This window comes from Clarias gariepinus, chromosome 20 (genome assembly GCF_024256425.1).
Source record: "Clarias gariepinus isolate MV-2021 ecotype Netherlands chromosome 20, CGAR_prim_01v2, whole genome shotgun sequence".
Lineage (NCBI taxonomy): Eukaryota > Metazoa > Chordata > Actinopteri > Siluriformes > Clariidae > Clarias > Clarias gariepinus.
Window position 1 is genome coordinate 18,037,824 of NC_071119.1, and position 26,774 is coordinate 18,064,597.

Below are 26,774 nucleotides of genomic sequence, written 5' to 3' on the forward strand. Positions count from 1 at the left end.
AATGTATGTGGGAAAGAACATCAGTCTTTAATAAATAAATATTTTAAACAAAGACAGTACTGAAATCCTATTGCAAATTGCATATTCTAATATCACAGAAGTGCATTTGGCAAACATGTTTGTAAACATTCAAGTGCTGCATTGGCTGTACAGGATATTCTTATTCTTCCTTCATTGTAGGAATGTAATTAAATTTTAAGTTTTTTTTTTTACTGGAAGACAAAGTGAGTTACTGTTGCGATATTTCTGTCTGAACTTTTTTCTCACTTATTACTCATTTCCTATTGCAAAAAAAAAGTCTTCTGATACAGAGATAACTACATAACTAACAAGGCAGTCTTTAGCGAGATATCATACAGTTCAGTGTATGTACTGTATCCTCATTATGAATTATGGGTTTTGCGTTGATGGCTCGGTGTTGATGAAGTAAGTGGTAAGCTGTCCTTTGCCTTTCACATTAATAATGCCCCTTTCGGTCACCGTGAAGCCTATGCTCTCAGCAACCTGCGCTGTTTCTTCAGTAACCTAAAGGAGGCAGCAAACAAGAGTTTTAAAGTCAGTCCTAGAGCATGTCTAAAAAGTCTAATCCGTGCCTGGCCTTGTGCTTTAAATGTCAGGCACTAAACAGGTAAAAAAGAGATTCAATAGTTACAGTAGATAGGAAGTTTGATGAAAAAAGAAAGCAAGAAAATTTGAACATACTGTAATGACACACATACCGGATATAGTTTAATCATTTAATCATATAATCAGAGGAGCAAATATTTAAAAACATATTTTAAATACTGTAAAATTTCTCTTGCAGAAAAGGCAACATAAAAGTTAATTATACTAAATGTAAAAGATATTACAACAATAATGGTATATAATAAGTATATAACTGTTTAATTGTCAGCAAAACATATGCTAACATATACCATATTCAGCCAAATAACTAACTAAAGTTAACTAAATGATGTAAATTCTTTATGAATTCAGTCGAAATGGAATCGGTTATGACAGTTTTTAATTATTTGATATTTAACATTCTTTTCTCTTCCTCACCTGTATTTTATTCAGTACACCAGTGCTGTCCATTCTGCTGGCTACATTCACAGCATTGCCCCAGATATCATACTGAGGTTTATGGGCTCCGATTACCCCAGCAATAACAGGGCCATGGTTTATACCTGAATAGAAGGAGAGAAAACAAAAGAACAAAAGAATACTTCTTATAATGTATAATTATATATTATGATTATACATTACAATTATTCTTCATAATGAATGTGATTATAAGCATGATGTCATTGTTTAACTGAAGGAGAAAATAATTATGAACTGTCATGAAAACCTCTTGCGACCCGATAAAATCTTAAATACACTGACTATGTATGACATACAATATGTGCTTAATATTTAGTTTATACAGTACATTTATTAATCTTCAGTACGCACTATTCGGAATTCAGAGGCTGGGGCAGCAGCTTTGTGCTCTTTGCCTGCTAAGTCCTATGTGTAGCAAGGCTGTGGTGGACTGGCTATTGTGTTGCCGTTCTATCATGGCATGTGTTTCTTTGTTCCAGCAATTTGGGTTGCATTGGCTTTTCTGACGAATCATTATCAAACAGGCTAGCCTTTACATCCTACAGGAATAAGTGAGCCTTGGGTCCTCATGATCCTGTCCCCAGTTTACTGGTTTATAACTGATAGTCAGTGTTAATATGTTCATGTTTTGTGGTCTCAGTGTTATAGCTGATGGGTGTATTAATATAAATGGTGGAATTAAGAATGTGTTAATTAAAAATGTGTAAATTGGAGAAACCAGCAACCCCCCCAAAAAACAGATTTAAGTCACATATGGATTTTTCTGCAACACATTTTTCTAATCAAATTAAAAAAACCATGAATACACAGATCAGCCATAACATGAAAACCCCAAACATTAGCCCAATATTGTGTATGTTCCACCAAAACAGCTTTGACGCCTTGGGACATGACTCCAGAAGACAGGTTGTTTTGATGTTTCTGGCACCAGGATGTTAGCAGCAGATCTTTTAAGTGTTCTAAGTTGCGTGATGAGGCCTCCACAGATCAGACTTGTTTGTCTGGCGCATTCCGTAGATGCTCAAACGGATTGACGGATTGAAATTGGGGTCCAGGTGAACACCAGTCTAAAGATGACTAAAAACTTACATGCTTTCTTCAGCTTATTCAGTTAAAAATATAATATTTTAATGATTTCGACCTCTCTTTTCACTTCTGACGATAATCAGATTTTAAAATTCTACAGTAGGACATAAGCTGTGTGCAAAATAGAAATGATTCAGGAACACCTGTTGCTTTCAAAACTACTGTATTTATGACAGAACAGTGCCACAACTACTGTGTGGAAATTTTTTTCAGACCATCGCAGATTCAAAAACAGATTTTTGTACCTATTCTGAGTTTGAAATCGTTGAAAGAGTGTCTGTTGATGTTTTCCAGTCTTCCCATCAAAGCTATAGCGAAGTCCACCATACACCGCACATTATTTTTGCACGCATCATTGTCCTGCAGGAGGGTTAAAAGGGAGATACATAAATACAAGCAAAAGTTTATTATTTTTTTTGTTTTGTATTTTAAAAAATTATTTATTATTTAACTATATTTAGATTTATTCTACTGTATACCAAAATTATTTGTATTATAATCGATATATTAGACTTTAAGGGTAAAGTTTTGATTAATGTTAGCTATAGTGACAGACTGGAAACTGTGAAGCTATTTTTATAAGTGCTTATTACGTATATAAGGAATGCATGAATGCATAGTGAATGTTATGTAACACCACTGAAAGGAGAAATCCCTGTCTTAGCATCAGAGGCCATTTTTTATGATAAACCTTGACTTACTGTACATATAAGGTTATATCACTGATGCTTAAAAATTTTATAAAAATGAACTTTTTTTAATAAGTGTTTTTTTAATTAAATAGACTATATTCCTCCATTTCAGTTTGCAATATAACATATTAATTAACATTAATTCCCATCTTCGGGACTGCAATAATGCAATTGAATAAAATAACATGTTTGTTACAAGCTGCTTACTTTAGCAATATCACATTTCAATATTGCTCACAAAGTACGAATTGCTGTTGTGCACAGATAAGCTTAGGGCAACTTTGCACAACAAAGAGAAACGACAAAAGGTTAAATGACACATAAATAAATCATTATATATCTAAATACTTATAAACAAAGGTCTGGAACTGGCTTAAAAAGAGAAATAAAAATCTACCCTTCTTTTTATAATCTTACTATAATTAGTTATATAAATAATAATCAATGTGCAGGCTAAATATATTTATGATACACCACCACACCTACTGCATTCCAACCATTGCAAGCAAACCTAAATATTAGAATGGCGCGACAGGGTTCTATCATAATCACAAACACCTTTACATTAACTGATTTAGCTCTTTTACCTTTCTCTCCTCTCCTGCGGTGGGAATGATCAGTCCAGCAGCAGCCATGTACGTGGTACCAATAGTCTTAATTTTCTCAACTGTATTGAATTTGGGTTTACAGAGGAGCTGAAAAGAGAAAGAACGATGGGTCAGATTAGATTATATCATCTTAAACGAAAGCAAGACTTACAGTACATGTGAATCAATTGTACCTCATCAAAATCCGTGATGATTTCATTAAGGAATCTCAGACACTCCAGGCCGTCTCCATTTTCATTACTCTCTGTGTAGAATTCCTTAAACTCAGGCACCGAGGCAAACATCACGCACACAGCTTCACAAGACTGACTGTACAAGTCCTGGAACACAAGTGGCAAATTCAAATTAAAACTACTGACGGGATTCTGACTGAGTACTGTACTTCGTTTTCATGTCAAATCTGATGATCTTTATGGTGTGTTTGTCCCTCTCTAGACTGCTAAGAAAACTTCAACCTATTAATTAGTTCAGATTAGCTAATGCGGCTCGTTCCGTGACAAGGAAATAGTTACATTTGCACTAAACACACAGCAAGTTTGAACTTGATTTAGCTTAGTGGGACTGCAGAAACCTCATATGGATCTCAGCTGAACTTTAGAATGCATTTTTGCACGGACGAGGGTTGGTAACTTTCATGTTTATTCAAGTCAAGTCAAGTAGCCTTTTATTGTCACTTCAACCATATACAGACCAAGGTGCTACATAGAACAGCAATTAACAACATAAATTACGAAAAAGTAACTAGATAACTAAGAAACCTAATTAGCTGGCTAGCTGAGACAAGACAGTTGAACATGACAGCATAAATTAACAAAAACTAACTAGCTAACTAAGAAACCTAATTAGCTGGCTAGCTGATACAAGACAGAATGACATGACATAAATTAGCAAAAACTAAGTAGCTAACTAAAAAACCTAATTAGCTGGCTAGCTGAAACAAGACAGTTTGACATAACAACATAAATTAACAAAACCTAGCTAGCTAACTTAAAAACCCAATTAGCTGGCTAGCGGAGACAAGCCAGTTAAACATGACAACATAAATTAACAAAAATTAATTAGCTAACTAGCTGGCTAGCTGATACAAGACAGAATGACATGACATAAATTAACAAAAACTAACTAGCTAACTAAAAAATCTATTGGCTGGCTAGCTGATACAAGATAGAATGACATGACATGACATGACATAAATTAACAAAAACCAACTAGCTAACTAAAAAAACTAATTAGCTGGCTAGCTGGGACAAGCCAGATTGACATGACAACATAAATGAACAAAAACTAACTAGCTAACTAAGAAACCTAATTAGCCGGATAGCTGGGACAAGACTGACAGATTGACATGACAACATAAATGAACAACATACAGTAAATTAACAAAGAACCTAACTACAATAGATAACTTAAAGACCTAATTAGCCAGCTAGCTGGGACAGGACAGATTGACATTTTAAGTTAAACAAAGAACTATCTATGTTTGTAATACAACGATTTTTTGTTAATTTTGTGACTTATGTTCTAGGTGAATTCATAACACAGCAGGGGTAATGTATACCTTTTAAGACCTCTGGTAATCTACAGTACTTATATGCACCTCATTTTTGCCCCGAACTATCCCTTTAAGTTGTATACTCTTTCTTCCAGTTATTGTACAGTATGTTCTTTCATAAGTGTCTAGCTACATGGGCAACAATATTTGTTTACTTTATATAATTTACTTGTATTACCTGATTGGTGACATTTTTGCCCATAAAGAAGTTGGTAACATGGCTAGGCAGCAGATTTTGAAGGAGGAGCTTGTTGACGTTTTCTGTCGTCTCCATCTCCTCACGCTCTTTCTCAAAACATTTCTCGAGGAGGAATTCGACTCGACAGGCCAGCTCGTCCTTCCATAAATAACACAGACAGCTTTTATTGTACAGTACTAAAATACATACAGCGTAAGATTCACATACATCATACAAACCTTACCTGTCGGGCAAGAATTAACGAAGTGAAGTAAAAAATGCAGAGCCAAATGCCTGACATGATCTTGGGCTCCTGTAGAACTCCAGGTCTAACAAAAGGGAAATACAAACAAGCTAAAAATATTGTGTGACTATTTCCAATATGTTACTTTAACTTAACTTGTAAATCTATATATTTTATGTGTTTATGTGTACAGTTTAGGGACATGCATCACAGGCTTTCCCACACACTCTCACATCTATTATTATTCTCTCCTACAATTATACTCCATCACGCTATCATACTATCAACACACAATAATAATCTCTTATACCATTAAAACTACCTACATTGCCAAGGCAAAAAAAAAAAAAATAAATAAAAATTGAGTAACAGTTGCATTATATTTCACCTTTAGCTGTACAGGTAATAAGAGCACACAATGTGCTGGCCAATTCATTGTGTGAAAATGATGTCTCATACTCTCAGAACAACTCATTCACAATTTGAGTCAAAAATATGCCTGTGTAATCAGGAAAGGAAAAAATCCATATATGTGATAAATCAGGTCATTCAGGTCATCAGCTGACTTCATTTTATTGCCAAATACTCTCACAGATGATTATACTTACGCATATTTTCGAAATACTTTTTATATTATATGTGTTTATAATCTCATCAACGAACCTTATATATTCTTACTCTACCGTGCATTGTCTTGTATGTGAGGAAGCTGAGCAGTTCCACTGGAAATAATTAAATATTTTTTTTTAAATAAAATGTAATTAAATTTAATAAAATCAATAAAAGGAAATTAAATTTAATTGAATTAATAAAATTAAATTAAAATTAAATAAAATGTAATTATTTAATTCAATTTAATTTAATATTTTTTTGTGTCATTGTATGTCATTTTATTTTATGTCCTTGTATATCAAATCAAATTCAAATTTTATTTGTTACATACACAGTCATACACATTACGATATGCAGTGAAATGCTTATACGACCGCTTGTGACCTTAAAATCTAAATCATCAATAAGGAATAAATTAGGTAATGGAATAAGAATAAGAATAAAATACAGAAAAACTTCTGCACATAAAAGTAGAACAACAAAATATAAAATATTTTAGTCTGCTGCTCTGGCCTGTCATGATCTGGCAGGTAAATATTTACATACCTGATTGCACATAAAGGTAAGACTACGGGGAATCATGATAAAACGACCTTCAAAATTATTTCCATTTTGGATATTTTTTAATTTACAGTATATTTGGAAAGTATGAGGAATGCAATGTGTTGCACTTGTAAAGTACTTTACTGTATTATTTAATGCTTGTTCTTACTTGATGGAACCGTTGTAGAGTTGGAGCATGTAGCAGTCTGAACGTGGTGCATACACGTAGAGGAAGAGAGCAAGGTAGACAACTAGTGCGAGTGTGAGGAGAAGGAGTTTAACGGAAAAACACACTCGTACAAACACCACCACCCCAAGCATCGCCAATAAACAGCAATGCAGATAATACTGCAGAAAAACACATACAAGAGACACACAAGAAAGGTAAATCAGTGGCAAATTATTGTAATTGAAGTTTAGTTAGAATGTCTAAACAATCTTATAATTTAATATAGAATAGTACTTAATGTGAGGTCTCAAACCTGTTGTAAATCACTTACCATATATACAGTACTAGTTAAACGTTTGGACACACCTTCTCATGAAGACCATCCCAGGAAATGAATTAGAAGGTGTCCGCAAACTTTTGACTAGTAGTGTACATTAAGTGTATAGTATAAAGGAAAATTTGTGTTTGTGTAGTACTATTAATAATTTCTCAAAAGAAATCAAGAAAAAAAAAACATTTCACAACATAATCCCATTATTCCTACCGGTAATGAATAGAGCTTTAACTCATCCAGTTCAGTGACGTTGTTGTTGGAGTCCAGGCAGTTATCACCTGGAATAAAGACCTGAAACATGAAAAGATAATATGTACAAAAAATGCTGGATCAGAAGGAGTGAGTGTTGTATAGTGAAGAGTGAAGTATATACTGTAAATGTGTTTGCCGTGTTAAACATAGCATATCCCCCTCACTGCCCCCTGGATCAGAGTTTTACTGGCTACTTCTATATATTAATTAGTAACTTAAACACAACGATCAGCCATAAAATTCTAACCATATTCTGATATTGATAAGCCATAACATTATGAGGTCCCTCTTCTGCAACCAAAAGTGCGATGCACTTTGTGTTCTGACACTTTTCTACTGGAACCAGCATTTGAGGTATAATACCTCTTTTATTGAATTGGGCTACACAGCCCAGCCTTAGTTCCACACATGCATCAATGAGCCGTGGCCACTCAACTTCCCATCCCAAAAAACTCTTTTTTGAAAGGTCTTGGCCACTTCAGACCAGAATTATCTTCCAAAAGCTGCATTTTTGGAGATTCTCTGACTCAAGAAAAAACGGTCCACTAGTCGCAGGGTCAAGGGTAACCAAGACTCGTTGATGCACATGGGGAGCAAAGGTGGGCCCATATAGTTCAATCCAATAAAAGAGGTACAGTAGCTCAAATAGCTAAAAAGTTAATGCTGGTTCCCCTAGAAAGGTGTCAAAACACCCATATATGTATGGCAGTATTGAGACCAGGTGGGAGCCAAAACACTGTCACTGGCCTGATCAGGACAGCAACTGTCAATCAACTGACCCAACATAGTTTTTTTTTCTGGCTTAGGGCCATCAGGCCACTGCTTATGTTAAACCCTGGTGTGTATGCTGTATGACCCTTACTAGGTTCAGGAAGGCCATGAGTAGTGTGATGATGAGACAGACGAAAACCAGAAGTAGTCTTATCACTGTCTTGATGGCCAACCCAAATTGAAGAAATGACATCCAGTGCATACTGGGTGGGACCTTAGAGTTCCATTGCTGAAACACATATATACAAACATAGAAGGATGGTATGTACTTAATACTTTTTAAACAAGCTATAAAATATCACAATCAACGATGTATGAAAATAAAATACAGTGTTTTGTAGTGCACACAATGCTTACCTTTAGGAATCCAATGCTGATCACCAGCACGATCAGCAACAGAACAGGAAAGGTGACTCCATATGTTATCGCAACACGGACATTTCTTTCATTAGACAGACAAACAGACAGATAGATGTTAACATCTCTATTATCATTATACTATTACAGTATTTCATTAAGTCCTCTATTTATGTCACTAAATCAAAATGTCTCTTTTCTCACTTTTCCGAGGTAAGCATCTGTACAACGAATATGGCAGTGAAGATAAAAGCCAGACAGATGGCAGACTGATGGATCTTCTTCATCTCACACAGGCTATACTGCAAAACACACACACACACAAATTATCATCAACTTTCTTTCAAATTCTTGCTTTATGTTTATCACACATATGCAGCAGAGAGCTGGTGTCCCACCTGCTTCTCCATATTTATATCATTGAAAAGCAGCGTCAACCAGTTGAGTTTCTTCGTTTTTGATCTGATGGAATAATAACAATAAAGCAATCTTAACCAAGACAGATTACAAAAGTGATAACTTTAAAATCGAATCTGCTTTCTCTCACCCTGACGCATTTAGCGTGTCCAATGACGTCAATGACCCATTTTCTGACACAAGTGAACGCCTGAAAAGAGAATGAGAAGCAAAGACAAATAATTTGACAGATAATCGTGCTTTGCAATAATAATAATAATAATAATAATAATAATAATAATAAACATAACCTGCTTGAAAAAGGACCATACCTGCTTTTTGGGTGGAAAATGTATGGCTGATGGCTTAATGTTTCCTGTATAACATAAAAGTGCCATGAAAAGTCAATCGTTAACTTTGATGACACAAAATATTTTTATGTTAATATTTTTACCATAAAAAAACTACAGAAAAAAAGTCCACGATTTGCCTTTTTTTTTCATGCCACAAATATATGCTGCATTTAAATAGCTACTGTTGACTAATTAATAGGCTCAGTTCCTGAGTTCATGAGAGGCCACTTTTGTTGAATTCATCGCAATGTTGTGTCCCAATCACCATGCAGTCCACAATTTAGAGTGAGAGAGACAGAGAATTTAGAGTTATTTCATATGTTTGACCAAATTGCCATTGGACACATCATATTGCATGGGTAGTTCACTACATTGTTCAGCACAGTGCACTGAAATTGGCAGATCCCTGCAGGTTAGCTGGCAAGCAGCAATGCAATTACATGCAGTTTTGGTGGCGTGTAGGTCAGATCGGACTCTAAATATGGATTTAAAGTGGCTGGGCTGATACACCAAAGTGAAAACAGTACAGGGGATATCCAAACTAGAGAATGCTTCCTAAATGCCTGTTAGTGGTGAGGAAGTGGGCACAAAGTCGCTACTTATCCTTAACCACCAAGTACTCAGACACTGACTGTATTAACAGTAAGCTTGTAGTACTGTAAATCACTCAGAGTTAAAATACATAGTTGAACCCAGCAGACTTCGTAGCAAACCAAGAGAGACCTCAACATACAGAAGGTATGCTAGTCTTGTGTTGATGAGGGATGTAGAAGCTGGGGAAAGTAGCTTCTGAGAAGGGTAAAAAATCATGATAGAAACAATGAGCAATGAAGTTCACAGATTAGGATAACTACAGTATGAGCAGTGCCTTAATATGCTAAGCTGTAGCTAATATGCTAATGTGTAGCTGTAGAAGGCTTAACCTTAGCTACAGGCCTGTAATAAGATATAGGAACTGTGGGACTGATCCAAAACACAGAGACAGATAGAGACAGATAGAGAGAGAGAGAGAGAGAGAGAGAGAGTCTACATATTGAGGAGCTGTAAAGGAAAATAGAGGGAAACTTGTTCTTGCTTTGCAACGCATGTTTGTATTGTCTAGATAGCTTTGCAAGCTCTGCTTGTCATATTAGCTTTGTCATTGTGCTGCTGATTAACCAAAAGTCATGTGTTCAGGTTGTAGCACCACTCATCTTCAGTTGTCGAGTCATTGCACAAGAAATTAGTATATTCTATTGGTTGTACACTGCTTTAGATGAAAGTTTCAGAACAAAGTAATGAGGCTAGCAAGAACTAGTCTTTGAACTGTGGGAGGAAACCATCCAAGCAGGAGCGAACATAAAAACTCCATGCGTACAAAGGCGGGAAGCTAACCTGGCCGGGAGTCGAATCCGGACCCAGGAGGTTCAAGCGACAATTCGAAGGGTTGAAATGCAGTTCACAGCAGCACATTCATGAGTATAATTTAAAAGAATAATATTGGCACTCACCGTGTTCCCCATTGGCTGACTGAAGTAACTTGATGGGCTTAGTGGGGCAGCGATCGAGTCTTCTGTTTGGTTGAGCTCTGAAAAGGGTTTGATGCTTTTCCAGGACTCGAGATACTGAGACATTCTCACCGAAGCCCTCTGCTTTGGTTTATTATCTGGTGTCAGGGAGATGGGCTATTCATATACAGGAATACAAGAAGAAGCCAATGGTTATTTTAGACATTATATTGAGTCATTGAGTAAATCAGCTTCCTGATAATGAATGAAAATTCACAACCACCTTTGGTTTTGTGTCAGCGCTGTTCTTTGGATTAGGGTCAATCACTAGGTATGTCTTCCTGCTCTCTAAAGCAGAATCCCGACTGGCTCCATTCCCCTCCTCGACTTGAAATGCCCCACCTAAATTTCCAAGGGTCTCTTCTGTAATGTGAACCCTCCTGTAATGAATAATAAATAAAACTTATTTATAACATTTTAATGTGCCAGTATTGGTATAAATCATTGTGTCAGTTCCCAAAACATGCTGGTTTGCTGCTATTAATTTGGAGGATGTTAATGTAGAGGCATTTCTTTTTCCACAGCATTTAAAGAAGTCAATATCTCTCTGATTTAACCACTACAAAAGAAATGCACCTTGCATTTAAACTCAAGTGACTGTTTGACAATACTGTCTTAGGTTTTCTACGCAACTATCCTAAGAAGTCAGGGAATGTATTACACACCTTAAAATTCTTCTGGCTCTGCAATTATATCATCAGTTTTCTCAGAGATCATATATCCTAAAGATTTTGATAATGCCTCAAAAAGATTGTGATCTAAAGTCTAATTAGTTTTTCTGCTGTACTTGATTAATGATCTCACTAATAGAAAGAATATATTATGCCCAAAAAAAATACTTGCCCAGATTTACATAATCAGCCCTCAAGTTACTTACCCCGGAACACCTCCAGACTCCATGCGATTGGCTAGAGTTACATCATTTGACCAGACGTCATACTGCCACTTGAGTGAGCCAATTACCCCACAGAGCACATTTCCTGAGTGCACGCCAACTCTCATGCTAATGTCCACACTTGTCGCCTCCCTTAGCTTACTGTAAAAAACACAACGTAAGGTTATTTCTAGGACAATGGATGGGACAATGGATTTTTAAACAAGGGCTTGAAATGGAACATGGCCAGCATTTAAAATTGTATTACCGTAATTAGGCCCTCAATTAGCATAGATTTCATTAAAATTATAAGAATGGTCGACCATTACAGTATGCTAAATCACAAACAACACAAAAAAGTAGAAGAAAAACTGCAAGGGGCATTTAAATCAAACCAGGACTTGCTCGCTCATGAGCAGAAAAAATATTTTGGCAGAGGAAAAATAACTGGTTAAATGAACAAAGAAATCATAATATGTCGATAGAGATCTGAACGCATCCTGTTAGTCATGCTGGTAAGCGCCACTGTCTCCTATTACCGCAACATGTCAGACCATGTAAAAATGTACAGTACAGTAGGTGTAAAACCGATTGACATTTACAGAAGACTTGAAGCACAGTACGGTGACAAGACTCTTAGACCTTGGAATGGTGCAAACATTTTATAGAAGGGAAAATTTCAATTTTCGGGGGGCGAAAAGCGCAAAACAAAATAACAAAACTGAAAACAATATAAGAATTTCAAAAACCAAATAACAAAACCGAAAACAAAATAACAAAACCGAAAACAATATAACAAATCAGAAAACACAACAACGTATCCAGATACAAATTGCCAAATGAGAAAACAAACAACAAATCAACAGTCGAATGATGCGAATGAGATTGTTACTGCTAATCCTTGTTTTCTGATTTGTTATATTATTTTCGGTTTCGTTTTGTTTTTTTTAGTTTAGTTTTTTGTTTTTAAATTTGTTATTTTGTTTTTCAGTTTAGTTTTTTTCAGTTTTAAATTTTAAATTTTGTTTTCAGTTTTGTTATTTTGTTTTTGAATTTGTTGTTTTGTTTTTGAATTTGTTATTTTGTTTTTGAATTTGTTATTTTGTTTTTGAATTTGTTATTTTGTTTTCAGTTTTGTTATTTTGTTTTTGAATTTTTTATTTTGTTTTCGGTTTTGTTATTTTGTTTTGGACTTCTCGGCCACCGTAGAAAACTTCTTGAAATGACAATCGGAAGAAACCTTGAGAGAAACCAGATTCAACAGGGATCCTCATTTGGGTGATATCTAATAGCAGGGATTGATTTGTGGTCATACTCTGTGTTAGGAGGTTATAAATTAGGTATAACAAGAAATGTGTTTGAATTAATATGAAATCCACTTTCATTGTTTGAAGTTCAGGTACAAAACTGCAAAAACAAAATTCCACATGTTCGGGCGAATGTTTCAGATGTAAAGCAGGCAGTCTGATTATAGCTTCGGCATATATACTGTACATTGTGAGAAATTTTACATTAGTTTATACTGAAAGTAACCAGACACTAGTAAAATGCTGTGTTAAGTGCATTAATATAGCAGGAGACTATATAGAGAAATAAAGCAAGTTTTTACTCTCATTCTGCGTTCTGTTATTCTGCACCATCAAAAGTCCTGGTTTGACTTGAACACCCCATGCAATTAATATTAGGTTACAGAATCTTAAATAAACACAGACATGTTTTTTATTGAATTTGAATTTGTAAATACAAAAAAAAAAAAAAAAAGGTAAAAAGAGAGGCGATGCACCCATCATGCATAGTGGCCACTGTACAAGCCTCTGGAGGCAAGGTTATGATCTGGGGTTGGTTCAGTTTCTCAGGTCTACAAAGGTCTAGGAATCAGGTCTAGGATCACAAACGTTATTGTCAATAAAATGAAGTCAGCTGATGACCTGCATATATCCAGAGATCAGCATATCCCTTCTATGGATTATTAATTCTGTTCTGGGAATCATTTTAAACATGTGAATTGGCCACCTCGTGGCCACTGTCTAAAGCTAAAGCTGGTCATATGAAATGATGAAGTGTGATTTTGATTGATGGTTTATGCATAGTAGGATGGGAAGTGCAGAGTGAACAGGAATTACTAATCCATCTCTGGTTATATGTATAGTGGAAAACAATTACCTAAATAAATACTATAGTATTATTCATACCCAAATTGTAATACTTGTATGTTTGCAATATAAGTCAAATGGATCCTGTAAAAGTAGACAGATCTTTGTCATGGTAATTACTACATTGACACACCTGATCTAAAGCCAGTAGAGTACAGTATTTGTTTTGGCTTTGGATGTCTTAACCCTGTAACCGAGACCATAATGACTCACTTTATGGCTGTGCACATATCCAGTCCCATCTGTACACAGTTGCGCGCGTGGTGAGGGATCGGATCTGGAAGGCCTGAAACGCAGTAGTAGCAGTCACCCAGGATCTTGATACGCAGACACCCATTTTTCTGTAAAGTCAGGTAAACAGGAAAAAACCCCACTATAAACATTGTCTGAACCAAATTATGTGAAATGTATTATTTTGTAGCATGGAAGAGAAATCTTCACCTTGGCAATGTCATCAAACTTCCCAAATAGTTTGTTGAGGACGACGACAAGTTCTTCAGGAGTGCAGGTGCTGGCAAGGCTGGTGAAACCTACTATGTCTGCATACAGAATGCTGAAGAAAGAATGACATAAGATACACATTTCAGGTATTTTAACAGGGTTCTAGGTATTTGAACCATATGCCTAGGAATATGTTGGACATTCACAGTGTGTGAAATTTCATATGAACGAGCTGTTACCTGACATTTCTGTGCTGCTTGACGTACAAATTGTGGAAGTTTGGCTTATTGTTGATACCTTCAAACGTCTTTTTCAGGCCTTTGACAACCTCCCCTTTAAGCTCAATGGCAATGTATAGTGGCAGCACAGACAGGAGGAGGTGTTCCTGTGGGTAGAAGAGGGGCAAAAGAAGAAATGATCACCAATAGTTTCAGAAATTACATATTATATATCAGTATTATCAGTATTATATATTATATACAGGGATTGGACAATGAAACTGAAACGCCTGGTTTTAGACCACAATAATTCATTAGTTTGGTGTAGGGCCTCCTTTTGCGGCCAATACGACATCAATTCATCTTGGGAATGACAAATACAAGTCCTGCACAGTGGGCAGAGGGATTTTGAGCCCTTCTTCTTCTTGCAGAATAGTGGCCAGGTCACTACGTGATGCTGGTGGAGGAAAACATCTCATGACTCGCTCCTCCAAAACACCCCAAAGTGGCACAATAATATTTAGATCTGGTGACTGTGCAGGCCATGGGAGATGTTCAACTTCACTTTCATGTTCATCAAACAACTCTGTCACCAGTCTTGCTGTGTGCATTGGTGCATCATCATGCAAAAACTTGCTGTCTTGGTCACAGATGCGCCAGCGAGACGCGCACCAACAATTTGTCCTCTTTTAAACTCTGATATGTCACGCATAATGTTTTTTGCATTGCAATATTTTAAGCAAAACTGTGTTGTTACTCTGCTAATTGAACCATTGCACTGGACCCCTGTACATATTATATATAAAAATAAATAAAAACATATTATATGTATTATCTATATAAACAAAAGAAGGGTTTTGTCTGTACATTGGTTAAAACTCTCTCTTTTAATGATATCTTTATGTTTCATACATTGGACGACCAGAAACCATTCACGGAAAATGTTCTGTCTGTATGTCTATATGTCTGTATGTCTGTCCTGCCAGATTTTGTCACAGCATCATGCAAAACTGCCTAGACAGAATTTTATGGAACTTTGCCAGTTCTTCGGTATTTGACTGAAAATAAACCTACACCATAAATGAAATTAAAATGTTGAGTAGAAGGGAAGCTATGAGCAGGTAAATGTCAGATTATAAACCGCAAGCTTTGACAGCAGTTGTCAAACTGTGGGCGCGTCTTAAATTGACTTTTAATGAAACTTTAGCAGTACTTAGATATCTGCCTGAAGTTTAACCATAAGTGAAATCAAAACAGAATTTAATAATCTATTTTAAATAATCTACTAATAAACTACTTTCTCAATGTAATCGAATACCTGCAGCAATAGATATTAATTAGAAAAATGCAATAAACTGAATATTTTTACTGGGATTAGTTAATATTTTCACCTAAATGTACATGATTAATATCATCGCTGAAGTGGAACAGTATATATTTTAACGTGCAAAACTTAATCTTTATCCTATCTACTTTTTAAATTTCAAAAAAGGCAAAAGATCATTGTACTTGCAAATGTTTTAGTGTGTGTGTGTGTGTGAGTGTGTGTGTGCATTTAGGTATACCTGATCACGCTTCTGTGTGGCTCGTTTGGCACGGTTGTAGCTAAAGGTTTCTCGGCTCATGGTGGACTTTCTCCGCGCGTTCTCAGTAAGCCACAGATGAAAAAGTCCCACACCGTTTATACACACAAATAGCACTGCATTTGCGACCAGCTGAAGGGGGGAAACATTTAGAAAGTTAAGTAATAACTGCTAATACTTTTTATTTTTCATATGTACAGTATTAGGTGTACAGTAGATCTGCAGATCCGGAGTAAAGTGAATTATCAAAAACAATACCCCAACAGTTTAGGACAAGGATTAAACAGGACGAAGATATTTTTGGAAGAATTTTGAATATGACAGATAAGCTGGAAAATGAGCCAGGGTTTAAATGCAAATAGTTCTGCTAACTAGCTGTACCAAATGTAAATATTGCCTTTGGCGGACTATGTCTGTGAGCATTTTTTAAGGTGTGTCATGGTCTGTTTTAGTTCTGTGGTTAGCTGGTGAAATATCTAGCAGTTGCTCATTTGAATAATTTTGCATTTGAGTTTTTCCTTTCTGTGTTTATCACTACTCCTGTGTTTTATACTCCTGTGTGTTTCTTACCTGCACTGCCACGTCACGTAGCCTAGGACTGCTGACAGACACAATGACGCTGACAATGATGATGTGACACACGCTGGCTCCGATACCAAAGATCAAAGCCCACCAGATAGTAAGAGGCAAGATTGTGTATACAGATAGCGAGAGAAAGAGGAAAAATGGCACCTAGGAGGGCAGGGATATAAAAAATGAGACAGAGATTAAATACTGTTTCATAAGAACATCGTTAGCTGGTTTGATTGTCAAAGTACATTTGACTAAACTTTTAAAGGTTCTGTATGAATATGACAGCGGCCAAAACTGGTTTTGGTGCTAAAAAGCGAATTTTCAGATAGAATCATATTATTACATTTTTTGATAATTCATCTTATCTACCGATCTATGCTTTGTCTTTTTGTCAATATGCATACACATTTATATCATTTATATTATTTATATTAGATAAAAGAAACACATTTGCAAAAAAAAAATTTCGTGCCCATTTATATCTGTAGTGTCCGTAACTTTTTTTTTTAATTCAAATCTTTCAGCGTTCTTGATTGTCTTCCAAATGAAACTTGGCTGATTTAAATTTCACATGAAAAGGCATCAACCTGAAAAAGTCTATTATTCTAAAATGCAAAATTGTTAAGATATTGGAACATGAATTTAACATGGTTACAGACACTACAGCTTTTAAACTTTTACCAAAAACCAATAAATGCAGCAATTTTTCACACATCATATGCATCTAGAAGATTTTAGTATCAATACTTATAAAGAAAAATTAATTATTTGCATTTTCAATTATTATTGTTGGAAGCGAGACAGTATAACATTAAAAAATGACAAAAGTCTCTCCAAAATGGCTGGCGAAAAAAGGGAAGCAAGTTTGGTCACTTTAATGTTATATAAACATGCACACATTTTTTGTATTATATGTATTGTATAACATAAAAAAAAGAAATCAGCACCAATACTGTATTTTGGCCACATGTCATGCAAACCATGTTACTAAGCATATCATTGCAGGATAATAACTGTATTACATTCAGTATAAACGTATATGGGAAATCAAAATACTTTAATGTTTTTATTATCAGTACGTTTATCAGTAGTAAGGCTTTAAATAAATAATTGCGCAATGATTAATGTTTACAGGGTATCAATAGGCTCCATAGTTTTTAAATTAATTTCCTTTCCCCCTGTTTTTTTTCCTAATGAGCCAGCTGATCATTTTAGGTTAGCAAATAGGTTCAGTTATGATTCTGGATGTTATGGCTCTGGGAATCATTTGCTTTCTGAAAACAAATGCATTTATGTTTGTGCGTAACTATTGAGATTCTAGATTAGTTCCCATCTCACATGATTTTGACAAGTTCAAACCTGAGGGTTTGGATTTTTTTCATTGTACTCAAATTAAAATCATAAGGAAATGTTCTTATAGACAAAAATATTCATGATCAACTTTATTATTTGACCCTACCAATATTATTAAATAAACCTGGTTTTAAGATTTGGCTGGAAAATGATTGTCATAACTTTAAAAATTTTTTTTTTACATATTACAAAAAAATCCTTTCTTCTAGCTGGCTAATGAATGAGATCTTCAAAGACATGGCTGAAGTGAGACTGACTTGTTCCCATGCTGTGACGACTTTGTCGGTGAAGATGAAGACAATGGCAGTGATGAATAGCGTGAACCAGATGGAGAGCGCGAGCATCTGTTCACACCTGCGCAAGGTGGGCAGGCACGGCAAACACACCAACAGCGGGACGCAAAGACAGAGCATGACACACACCACTGCTAATGCTCCTACATGACCACTAGCATACTGTGTAAGGAAAATAGTTAGAGAGAGAGAGAGAAAGAGAAAAAAAGGAAAGAAATGACAAAATTAATAAGCTGAGCAACATTTTACTTGATAGTAGTGTTCATAGGATTAATAGGATTATAAGTCATGTATGCAAATTTTGTTAGCTCGGTAACACTTCAATTAAAGTAAGTGTTTACTACTTCCACTATTTTTAAATGACAAGTGGCATGTAGTGTGGGCGTGGGTCACATTTCTGCATGGCGAAGAATGAAGTATATTTATAGTCTGTTTGTGTTTCAGTGAGCGTCTTTTGAAATGTGTGTGTGATAGAGAGAGAGAGTCGATGCATACAGTGCACGGACCAATGACATCAAAATGGATGCGTGCCTTTGTTATGAAGAACAATGTGGATTTTTAGAGATTAAGTAGAGAAAAAAGAAGTAAAAACTCTCTCCATAACCTGAACTCTAATGTCATATTACCCGTCACTGACTAGAAAGGTTTTACATATGTTTATAAAGGCTTACTCCAAAAAGCATGAGACAAACACGTTTAAAGAAATGCACTATCCGCCTTCTTCCACATACATGAGCTAACAAACTTGGCTAGCTCTGAATAAAATGTGACAGAACATTCCTATCTTTAAAGGGTATGGTCAGGATCGTGTAATAATGTTGCGCTGGATATTTTCTGTATCTTCTATGTGAAGTACATTTATTGCTACTGGTATTAAGTTTAGAAATACTGTAATATTTTGTATTCATGAACTGAGTGAATTTGCTTTTGACGTTTGAAATGCTACATGACATGCTAGAACAAAGGAAAGTAGAAAGGAAAAAGACAATGTAATAACGTGATAATAATAAAAACGTGACATGACTCATATCTGTTATGAGTCAGAATTGACAAAAGTATGATGGTTATTTGTAGGCTTATTGCAGTATCAGTAAAGGTTTATCTGTATACGAAGGCGAGTCAAAAAGTATCCGCACTTTTTTTCTTACAGTATCAAGAAAAAGGTTCAACAATCAACAGTGCTCTTTATAGTGGAGCACAGAGCTCCTTTTTCTTCTTTGTACAGTAACAGTGCTGCTTATAGTAAGATGTACAGTGAATTGAAGAGCTGAAGTGAATTCAAGAGTGGATTAAAAAAAAAAATTTATTTAGATTTTTTTCCCCAGATTTTTCCCCTAATTTTAGTCGTGTCCAATTCCTCCCTGTCACTAGGGGGCTCTCATATTTAGGCTACTACTACCACTCAGTCGATAGGGCCGAAGACGATCATGTGTTTCCTCCGAACCACGTGATGCCAGCCGACCCATCTTTTTAAACTGCTTGGGGACGGCGTAACACACTTGGAGGACAGCGCTATTCGCCTCTTTGGCTTGTGGACACCCCTGATTGGCTGTAGGGCCGTAATTAATGTGGGAGCACTAAGTACCCCTCATCCCTCCCCTCTGAGAGAGCTCAGCCAATCAGCTCTCTCTAGACCTCCGGCTGCAAGAGGTTACAGCATCAGGGCGAGTACCTTACCACTACCCCACCCAGACCCTAAACTTGAGTCTATAGTCTTGATTTTGCTCTATTGGACCTTCACCTGTTTGGTCCCCTGAAAGCAGGCCTACGAGGACAAAGAAGTGAAGACAGCTGGGCATTCATGTCTCGCAGCTCAAATTTTAAAAATGTTTTAATGAGGGAATCCGAAAGCTTGTTGACAGATGGACAAATTGTATAAAAAAAGCAAGGAGATTATGTCAAAATGTTCTAAAAATTTATTTAAAAAAATTCTATAGGCAGACATTTTTGGCTCACCCTCGTATCGCACAGCCATATTAACACTACCCCCAAATATTGGGTTACAAGCGAATAAAACAGTTAATAAATTCCTTCTTTTATTAGCTTACTCTGCCGGTAGCAGCGATGACGACGATGAGAGTCACACAAAAGAAGATGGTCAATACCAGGCCTGGTACCACAAACGGGGTGTCCTCGAGGCACTGCAGAAATCCTAGCCGCACTGCCTGGTAACAGCCACTCAACCCTCTTGAAGCATTGCTCCGAATTCTCGCACTCTGACGCTCGGGGACTCCTCTGACCTGTGGCCGAGCTTCTGGACAATCATGATCAGTTCTGCGAGACCATAAGCAGTTCCCTCCGTTGCTGATCGTATCCGCTCCTTCAGGAACTGATGGTAGTGTGAAGCCGTTTGGGGTCGTATTGGCTGTTCTAAATGATGCTTGAAGAGGTTCTGGAATGGTCTCCTCCTTAGCAATGCCTAGCTCAATGTCGAGCTGTCTAATTCCAGTACCGTTGGGCAGTTTATCTGCATCCTGGGAGAAATTATTGTCTATGTGTGTTCCTTTATGGTTGCTCTGTTGTTCCTGTTGGTTTATATTCCCATATTGGTGTAACAAATCTTCAGGATTTTTGCTGCTCATAGTGACCCGATGGAGCTCAAAACCTGCCTTTTAGAGTCTTTTTTATTTTATATAAAAAATTTTTGACAAATGCAGATGTAATAACGAGATTGCAGTAAAAAAAAGTCTACATATGCCAGGATGGTAAAATCATCCATTTGCTTTGGACCATGATCACAGTGCATCAGGTCGCTCCATTAACTTCCAAATGAAGTGAAAGATTGCAGACCACATGTTGATCTTCTATGGTAAATCCAGTCTCGGACAGAAACACTTCAGGCCTATAAAGAACAAAAAGTATATTAAACAGTATTATATTAGAAACACTTCTACATCTTATAGCTAAGACAATCAATGTTTTGTATTTCTGTTCCTAAGCTTCTGTTACTGTCCATGTGGAGTTCCTGTCTCTGCATTCATTAACTCTGGGCTCAGGATTTCTCATAAGTCCCCAAAACATGTAAGTACACAGACTGGCCTCTATGTGTGAAAAAGTGTGTGAATGGTGCGTCATCCAGGGCGTTTTCCGCCTCTCACCCTCTGTTTCCAGTGTGAGTCCGAACAGGATAAAACTCCTGCTGAACACCAGTGATCTTTCTGCTATCAGCTTTTCAGGACTAGAGATAAGCATCACTAACCTGCAAAGTATGTCTGTGTTTCTGCTGTAAACTACTGTATTAATGACAAATGTTTTGATGAAGTTTATGGGTAAACACAGCGGTATGGAGGAAGTAGCAAATGAAAAACTAAGAAAAAGTTTATTTGCACGCAATCATATGTATGTGTGCTTGGTTACCAAGTAATAACAGTTACTTTGCATGTACAGTATGTTGGTACTAAATTCGACACATGCAAAAATACACACACACATACACTTTTCTTTGTGCGCTGAAAAGATGCAAGGTCATTTTCCTGTAATGGGATTAGCAACATTCAATTTAAATCCAGACAGCAATACCCATAAACACTCTTTGTTTCTTTCGTTCTTTCTTTCTTTCCTGGGGAGCCTGGTAAAGATCTCGGGCACAGTGGATACCCTGTGGCAGTGGATACCCTGGATGGGGATGTCAACCCATTTCTCCCCCAACCATACACTATGGAATAATTAGCATACATTTACATTTAGGCATTTGGCAGACGCTCTTATCCAGAGCGACTTACATTTTTATCTCATTATACACCTGAGCAGTTGAGGGTTAAGGGCCTTGCTCAAGGGCCCAACAGTGGCAACTCGGTGGTTGTGGGGTTTGAACCTGGGATCCAGGGCCTTAACCACTGAGCTACCTCTGACCCCTGACATACAATGCATATCCTTGGACAGTGGGGGATATTCGGGGGGAACCCATAGGAAACCCACAAGGGAACACCAGTTTTCACTAATGCATACATGGATCAGACATACCATTAACACAAAGGCCAGCCAGTCCAGTCCTATCCCACAGAAAAGCCAATGCAGAACAAATCACTGAAAAACGTCAATGCTGGCCATGATAGAAAGGCACCAGAATACCCAATGCACCACAGCTCGCTGTGCAAGGAGTCAAGAAGGCAAAGGGCCTACGCCCTCTTACCCAGCCTCCAAACTTCCCAGATCTCAATCCGATTTAGCACCAAAAAAAATAAAAAATCTGATCCATGACGGCCCCACTCCACAATACATTTGCCTCAACATTCATTATGGCATGCTTTTCTGTTTAACACAGGTGTAAGGATTGGTTATAGACAGATTAATTACTTGTTAATAATTACTATACAGTTAAAATCGCTCTGATTGTCCCCCGAACTGTCATTTACTAGATGTTTTAGTGAACTATAAAGAATGTTGCATGTGAAAATACTTTTTATTGGCTATACAAGAATTTCTAATACAGTGGATGGTGGACATGTAGTATTACAAAGTCATATGTTTCGTTTGTTCTATCTGCACAAATATATTTTCTTTTTGAGATTATTAATCCGACTACTCATGCTGCACTCTATAACCCAGATGTTTTCTATTTATAACATTCTGTAAAAGCCCCTTCAGGATTTTGTCCACTTAGAATGATTCATCCTATATTACTGAATGTTCCCACTTTCGATTGTTAAATATTTAATTGCGCTTTTGAATATGGTTAAGATTCAGAACAAAGAGGTTGGGTTAGGTTTTTGTTCTTAGGTCATACTGTTCTCTTTAACCCCAGTGAACCTGTGTCATCAAAGTGACCTCAACAACGTCATCAAAACTTCATACAGTAAGTACAATAGTTCTCGTGCACATATCGTACCGGACAATTGTTAATGGATTCTTTATTTAGCAAAAACATGGTGTTGATGATCAAGTTAAGATAAAATCAATATATCATAAGAAACATTCAGCATAACAGATTGCACATCACCAGTAATAACATGCTGTATTATAAAGATAAAAAATATCTCAGTATTGGATTTCTCCACAACTTGGAACACTTATACTAATTCAGAAGGTTAAAAAAAACAAGACTTTATGCCATACTGCAAAAATTTTGAGTCAACACACATATTTTGCTGCCAAATTTAGGAATAGTTTTCCAGACCAGTTCAGTCCAGTTCCTTTACTAGAGGAATGTTTTTTGCTTGTTAAGCCACACAGTGACCTATGAATCACTCACTCATTCTCTACAGGGTCACGGGAAGCCTATCCTAGGGGGCTCAGGGCACCAGGAGGGAGTACATCCTGGACAGGGTGCTAATATGTGTCAAGGCTACAAGCACACACACACACACACACACACACACACACACACACACACACACACACACACACACACACACACACACACACACACACACATATCCTTGGACTGTGGATCTGGCAAAAACCCACCAAGCACATAGAGAACATGCAAATTCCACACACACACTTCTTCATCCCGAGGTGGGACTTTCACATCCAGTCCCTGGTGTACTGGCGATGCTGAATGTGTGATTGAGTGGCTGGAATGGATGAGAGGGGAAATGAGGTTGCTGCTGAGGCTGTTACATTATTTTTTCTATTGTATATTAAGGCACTTTATAATTTGATTTAATCCAATATGAAGAAATAAGTGGTGGCACATGACTATTGTACAGTATTGTATAAAAATATATATTGAATTAAACTTTAAATGCAATTAAAATATTTGTAAAATGGATATTACATTATAAGACTGCTTCATACTCAAAAGAATCAATTTTGGATGATGGTCAAAGTGGCCAAAATTCACACTGATGTGGCTTCCTCTCTTTTTCCACCAGACACTATTATGTGACCAATGACAGTGACTAGTCACTGTTTAAAAGTTGTCATGGGTATTTCCTGTATTTCAAATTTACCAGTGATAACAATGATTCTACTCCTGAACTTTTGCTTCCCCTTCGAACAACAGTACAGTCACCTAGATGTTACAAGACATACTGTAGACCCAGACATAGAAAATTTAACTTACTGCATAATCACTGGCAAACGAGACATTTGCCACTAAACCAATGGCAACATTGACTATAAAAACTGTGCTTAAATAGATTTCTCTTGCGACTTGAATGTTGAAGGTTTAAAGGAAAAAATTAAGAATATTAAAAATCTAATTAATAAAATTAAATGCAATGCAATTTAATTCAATTTTATTTATATAGCGCTTTTAACAATTTTCATTGTTGCAAAGCAGCTTTACACAATCAAAAGAATTATTTAAGTTTGTATGGAATGTGAATGTGTATGAATCAAAATAGTCAGATAGTCCCTGGTGAACAAGCCGAGGGTGACAGAATAAAACCTAACATCCAATATTTGAACAAGAGGGGTAGAAGTTAGTTATATATTAATTATATTTAATGAACATACCTGTAGATACCTGATTATTTTAGACAGATATAGAATAAATTTCAGACAGAAAATTCAAAGGCTAAATATGAAAATAAATTGCGTCAAAAGTTGAGGAACCTGAAGGTATTACCTGTGACTTTCCTTGGCAGACGTATGTAGGTTTGTCTTTTCTTTCTTTATCTCTCTCACATGTGCCTCTGCCAGGCTCTGCTCACCCTATCTCTGTGTTCTCTACTACCCATGCATCTTTGTTTTTCCTCTTCCTCCCACTCTCTATTCTGTTCCCTCTTTCGATCAGTCCATCCTTTCCCTCTTTACTCAAGCTCCTCCTATACTCCCATTGCTTCCTCTTTTACTGTAGATACACATACACACATAACACCATTTCTGGTAAAATTAAACACCTTAAAAGTTACTGTATGTATGTACTTATAAATATGGTATATATATATATATATATATATATATATACATTCAGTAACTTATATTCAGTAACAATAATTTTCTATAATTTTTTATATTGTACAAAATATTTTTAATTTTTATCTTAGTTAAACTATTTTTCTATTGTATTTCTTTTAATTTATATTTATTTCTTCTCTCTAAGTTTTTATTTTTAAGGTCACGGGTGATCGTATAAGCATTTCACTGCATATCGTACTGTGTATGACTGAGTATGTAACAAATACATTTTTAATTTGAATTTGATTTATATATACTATCTTAAACAAGGAAAAAGTATTGGCACCTCTCCTAAAAATTAACAAAATGATATTGTTTATATGCATATAAACTTGTGTATAAGTAACACCCAATTCTTAATCCATAGGGTTTAATCTGATGTTGGTATACCCTTCGGTTCAGTAGTGTGTTTATGGCAATTGTTAAAACTGGTGTGGGGTTGTTTTTTACGAGTTGGGCTGGGCCCCTTACTTCCAGTGAAAGTAACTCTTAATGCTTCAGCATAACAAGACATTTTGGACAATTTCATGATCCCAACTTTATGGAAACCGTTTGTGGATGGCCCCTTCCTATTTTGACATCACTACACACCAGTGCACAAAGCAAGGACCATAAGGACAAGGATGACTGAGTTTTGTGGGGAAGTCCTGCAGTCCTGACCTCAACTTGCTAGAACACCTTTTGAGATGAATTAGAGAAGAGACTGTGAGCCAGGCCTTCTTGTCCAATATCAGTGTCTGACCTAATAAATGCACTTCTAAAAGAACGATAAAACATTCCAATAAACACTCCTAAACCTTGTGGAAAGTTAAAGCTGTTATAACTGCAAAGGGTGGGACAACGTTATATTAAATCCCATGGATTAAAAATCGGATGTTACTGAAGTTCATATTCATGTGAAGGCAGGAGATCGAATACTTTTGCAATATAGTGTATATAAACATTTTTACAGTACATAAGCATATAATTTAAGTCATATGGACAATATACAGTGGACTATATACAGTATATACAGTTTATGGACTATATATAACATTCGAATTGTTTTTGCATATTCAACTGCAGTAACATTTTACATTCAAATTTCAGATTTTGATGATACGTACACTGTCTAAAATTAAGTTTAAAGATTAATTTAGTATTGTGTTATCTGCAGTAAATGTCCAAAGTTTCAATGACATCTATCAGGAAAATATATTGTGTCAGAAATGACACAATAAACAGAGTACACTCAAGATAGACATACAATAATACATTAGATATAAGATAGACATAAAAATGAACTCATTGTTGTAATCTGTTGTACATTGTTGTAATTTTAATGCGATTTAATTTTTACTTTTAAAATCTCAAGCATCTGACGATCCTGTCTGTAGATAATACCTCAGTTGTATCCATTGTATGACATTACAAAAAAAACCAAAAACACACAGACACGTTGTTCCCTTTTTGAAATTTACTCCAACAGAACAGCCTCAGCTGATTTCAAGAAAAGTCTTCAAGGACAAAAAACGACACATACTTGGCAAAATAAGTTTTGTGTAAACATACCTTTTTCAAGTGTCCTCTTTGCTTCTGGTTCACAGACTTTTTTCATTTACTGTTGATTCTTTGTTTCCCCGACGTGAAGAAATGCTCCAGAATTAGTTTGCCTGTCCAT

General features: G+C 36.2%; 1 protein-coding gene across 2 annotated transcripts; it reads right to left on the reverse strand.

Annotated features, from left to right (window-relative positions):
• Window positions 1–13: 13 nt before the first annotated feature.
• LOC128508887 (adenylate cyclase type 4-like) lies at window positions 14–26,774 on the reverse strand. Of its 2 annotated transcripts, none has more exons than XM_053480385.1 (26): window positions 26,666–26,774; window positions 20,317–21,110; window positions 18,233–18,430; window positions 16,620–16,781; window positions 16,032–16,181; window positions 14,488–14,633; window positions 14,249–14,360; window positions 14,021–14,148; window positions 11,658–11,816; window positions 11,004–11,160; window positions 10,724–10,897; window positions 9,213–9,256; window positions 9,032–9,091; window positions 8,883–8,946; window positions 8,689–8,786; window positions 8,485–8,569; window positions 8,219–8,356; window positions 7,315–7,395; window positions 6,771–6,949; window positions 5,447–5,531; window positions 5,203–5,361; window positions 3,646–3,792; window positions 3,452–3,559; window positions 2,418–2,532; window positions 1,045–1,169; window positions 14–525 (listed from the first exon to the last, which is right to left on the reverse strand). In XM_053480385.1, the coding sequence occupies exons 2-26, from the start codon at window positions 20,848–20,850 to the stop codon at window positions 391–393; spliced, it is 3,543 nt and encodes a 1,180-aa protein (XP_053336360.1). In that variant the 5' UTR covers window positions 20,851–21,110; window positions 26,666–26,774; the 3' UTR covers window positions 14–390. The 2 variants fall into 2 exon arrangements, with proteins under 2 accessions (XP_053336360.1, XP_053336361.1); XM_053480386.1 differs by lacking the exon at window positions 26,666–26,774 and adding an exon at window positions 24,783–24,884.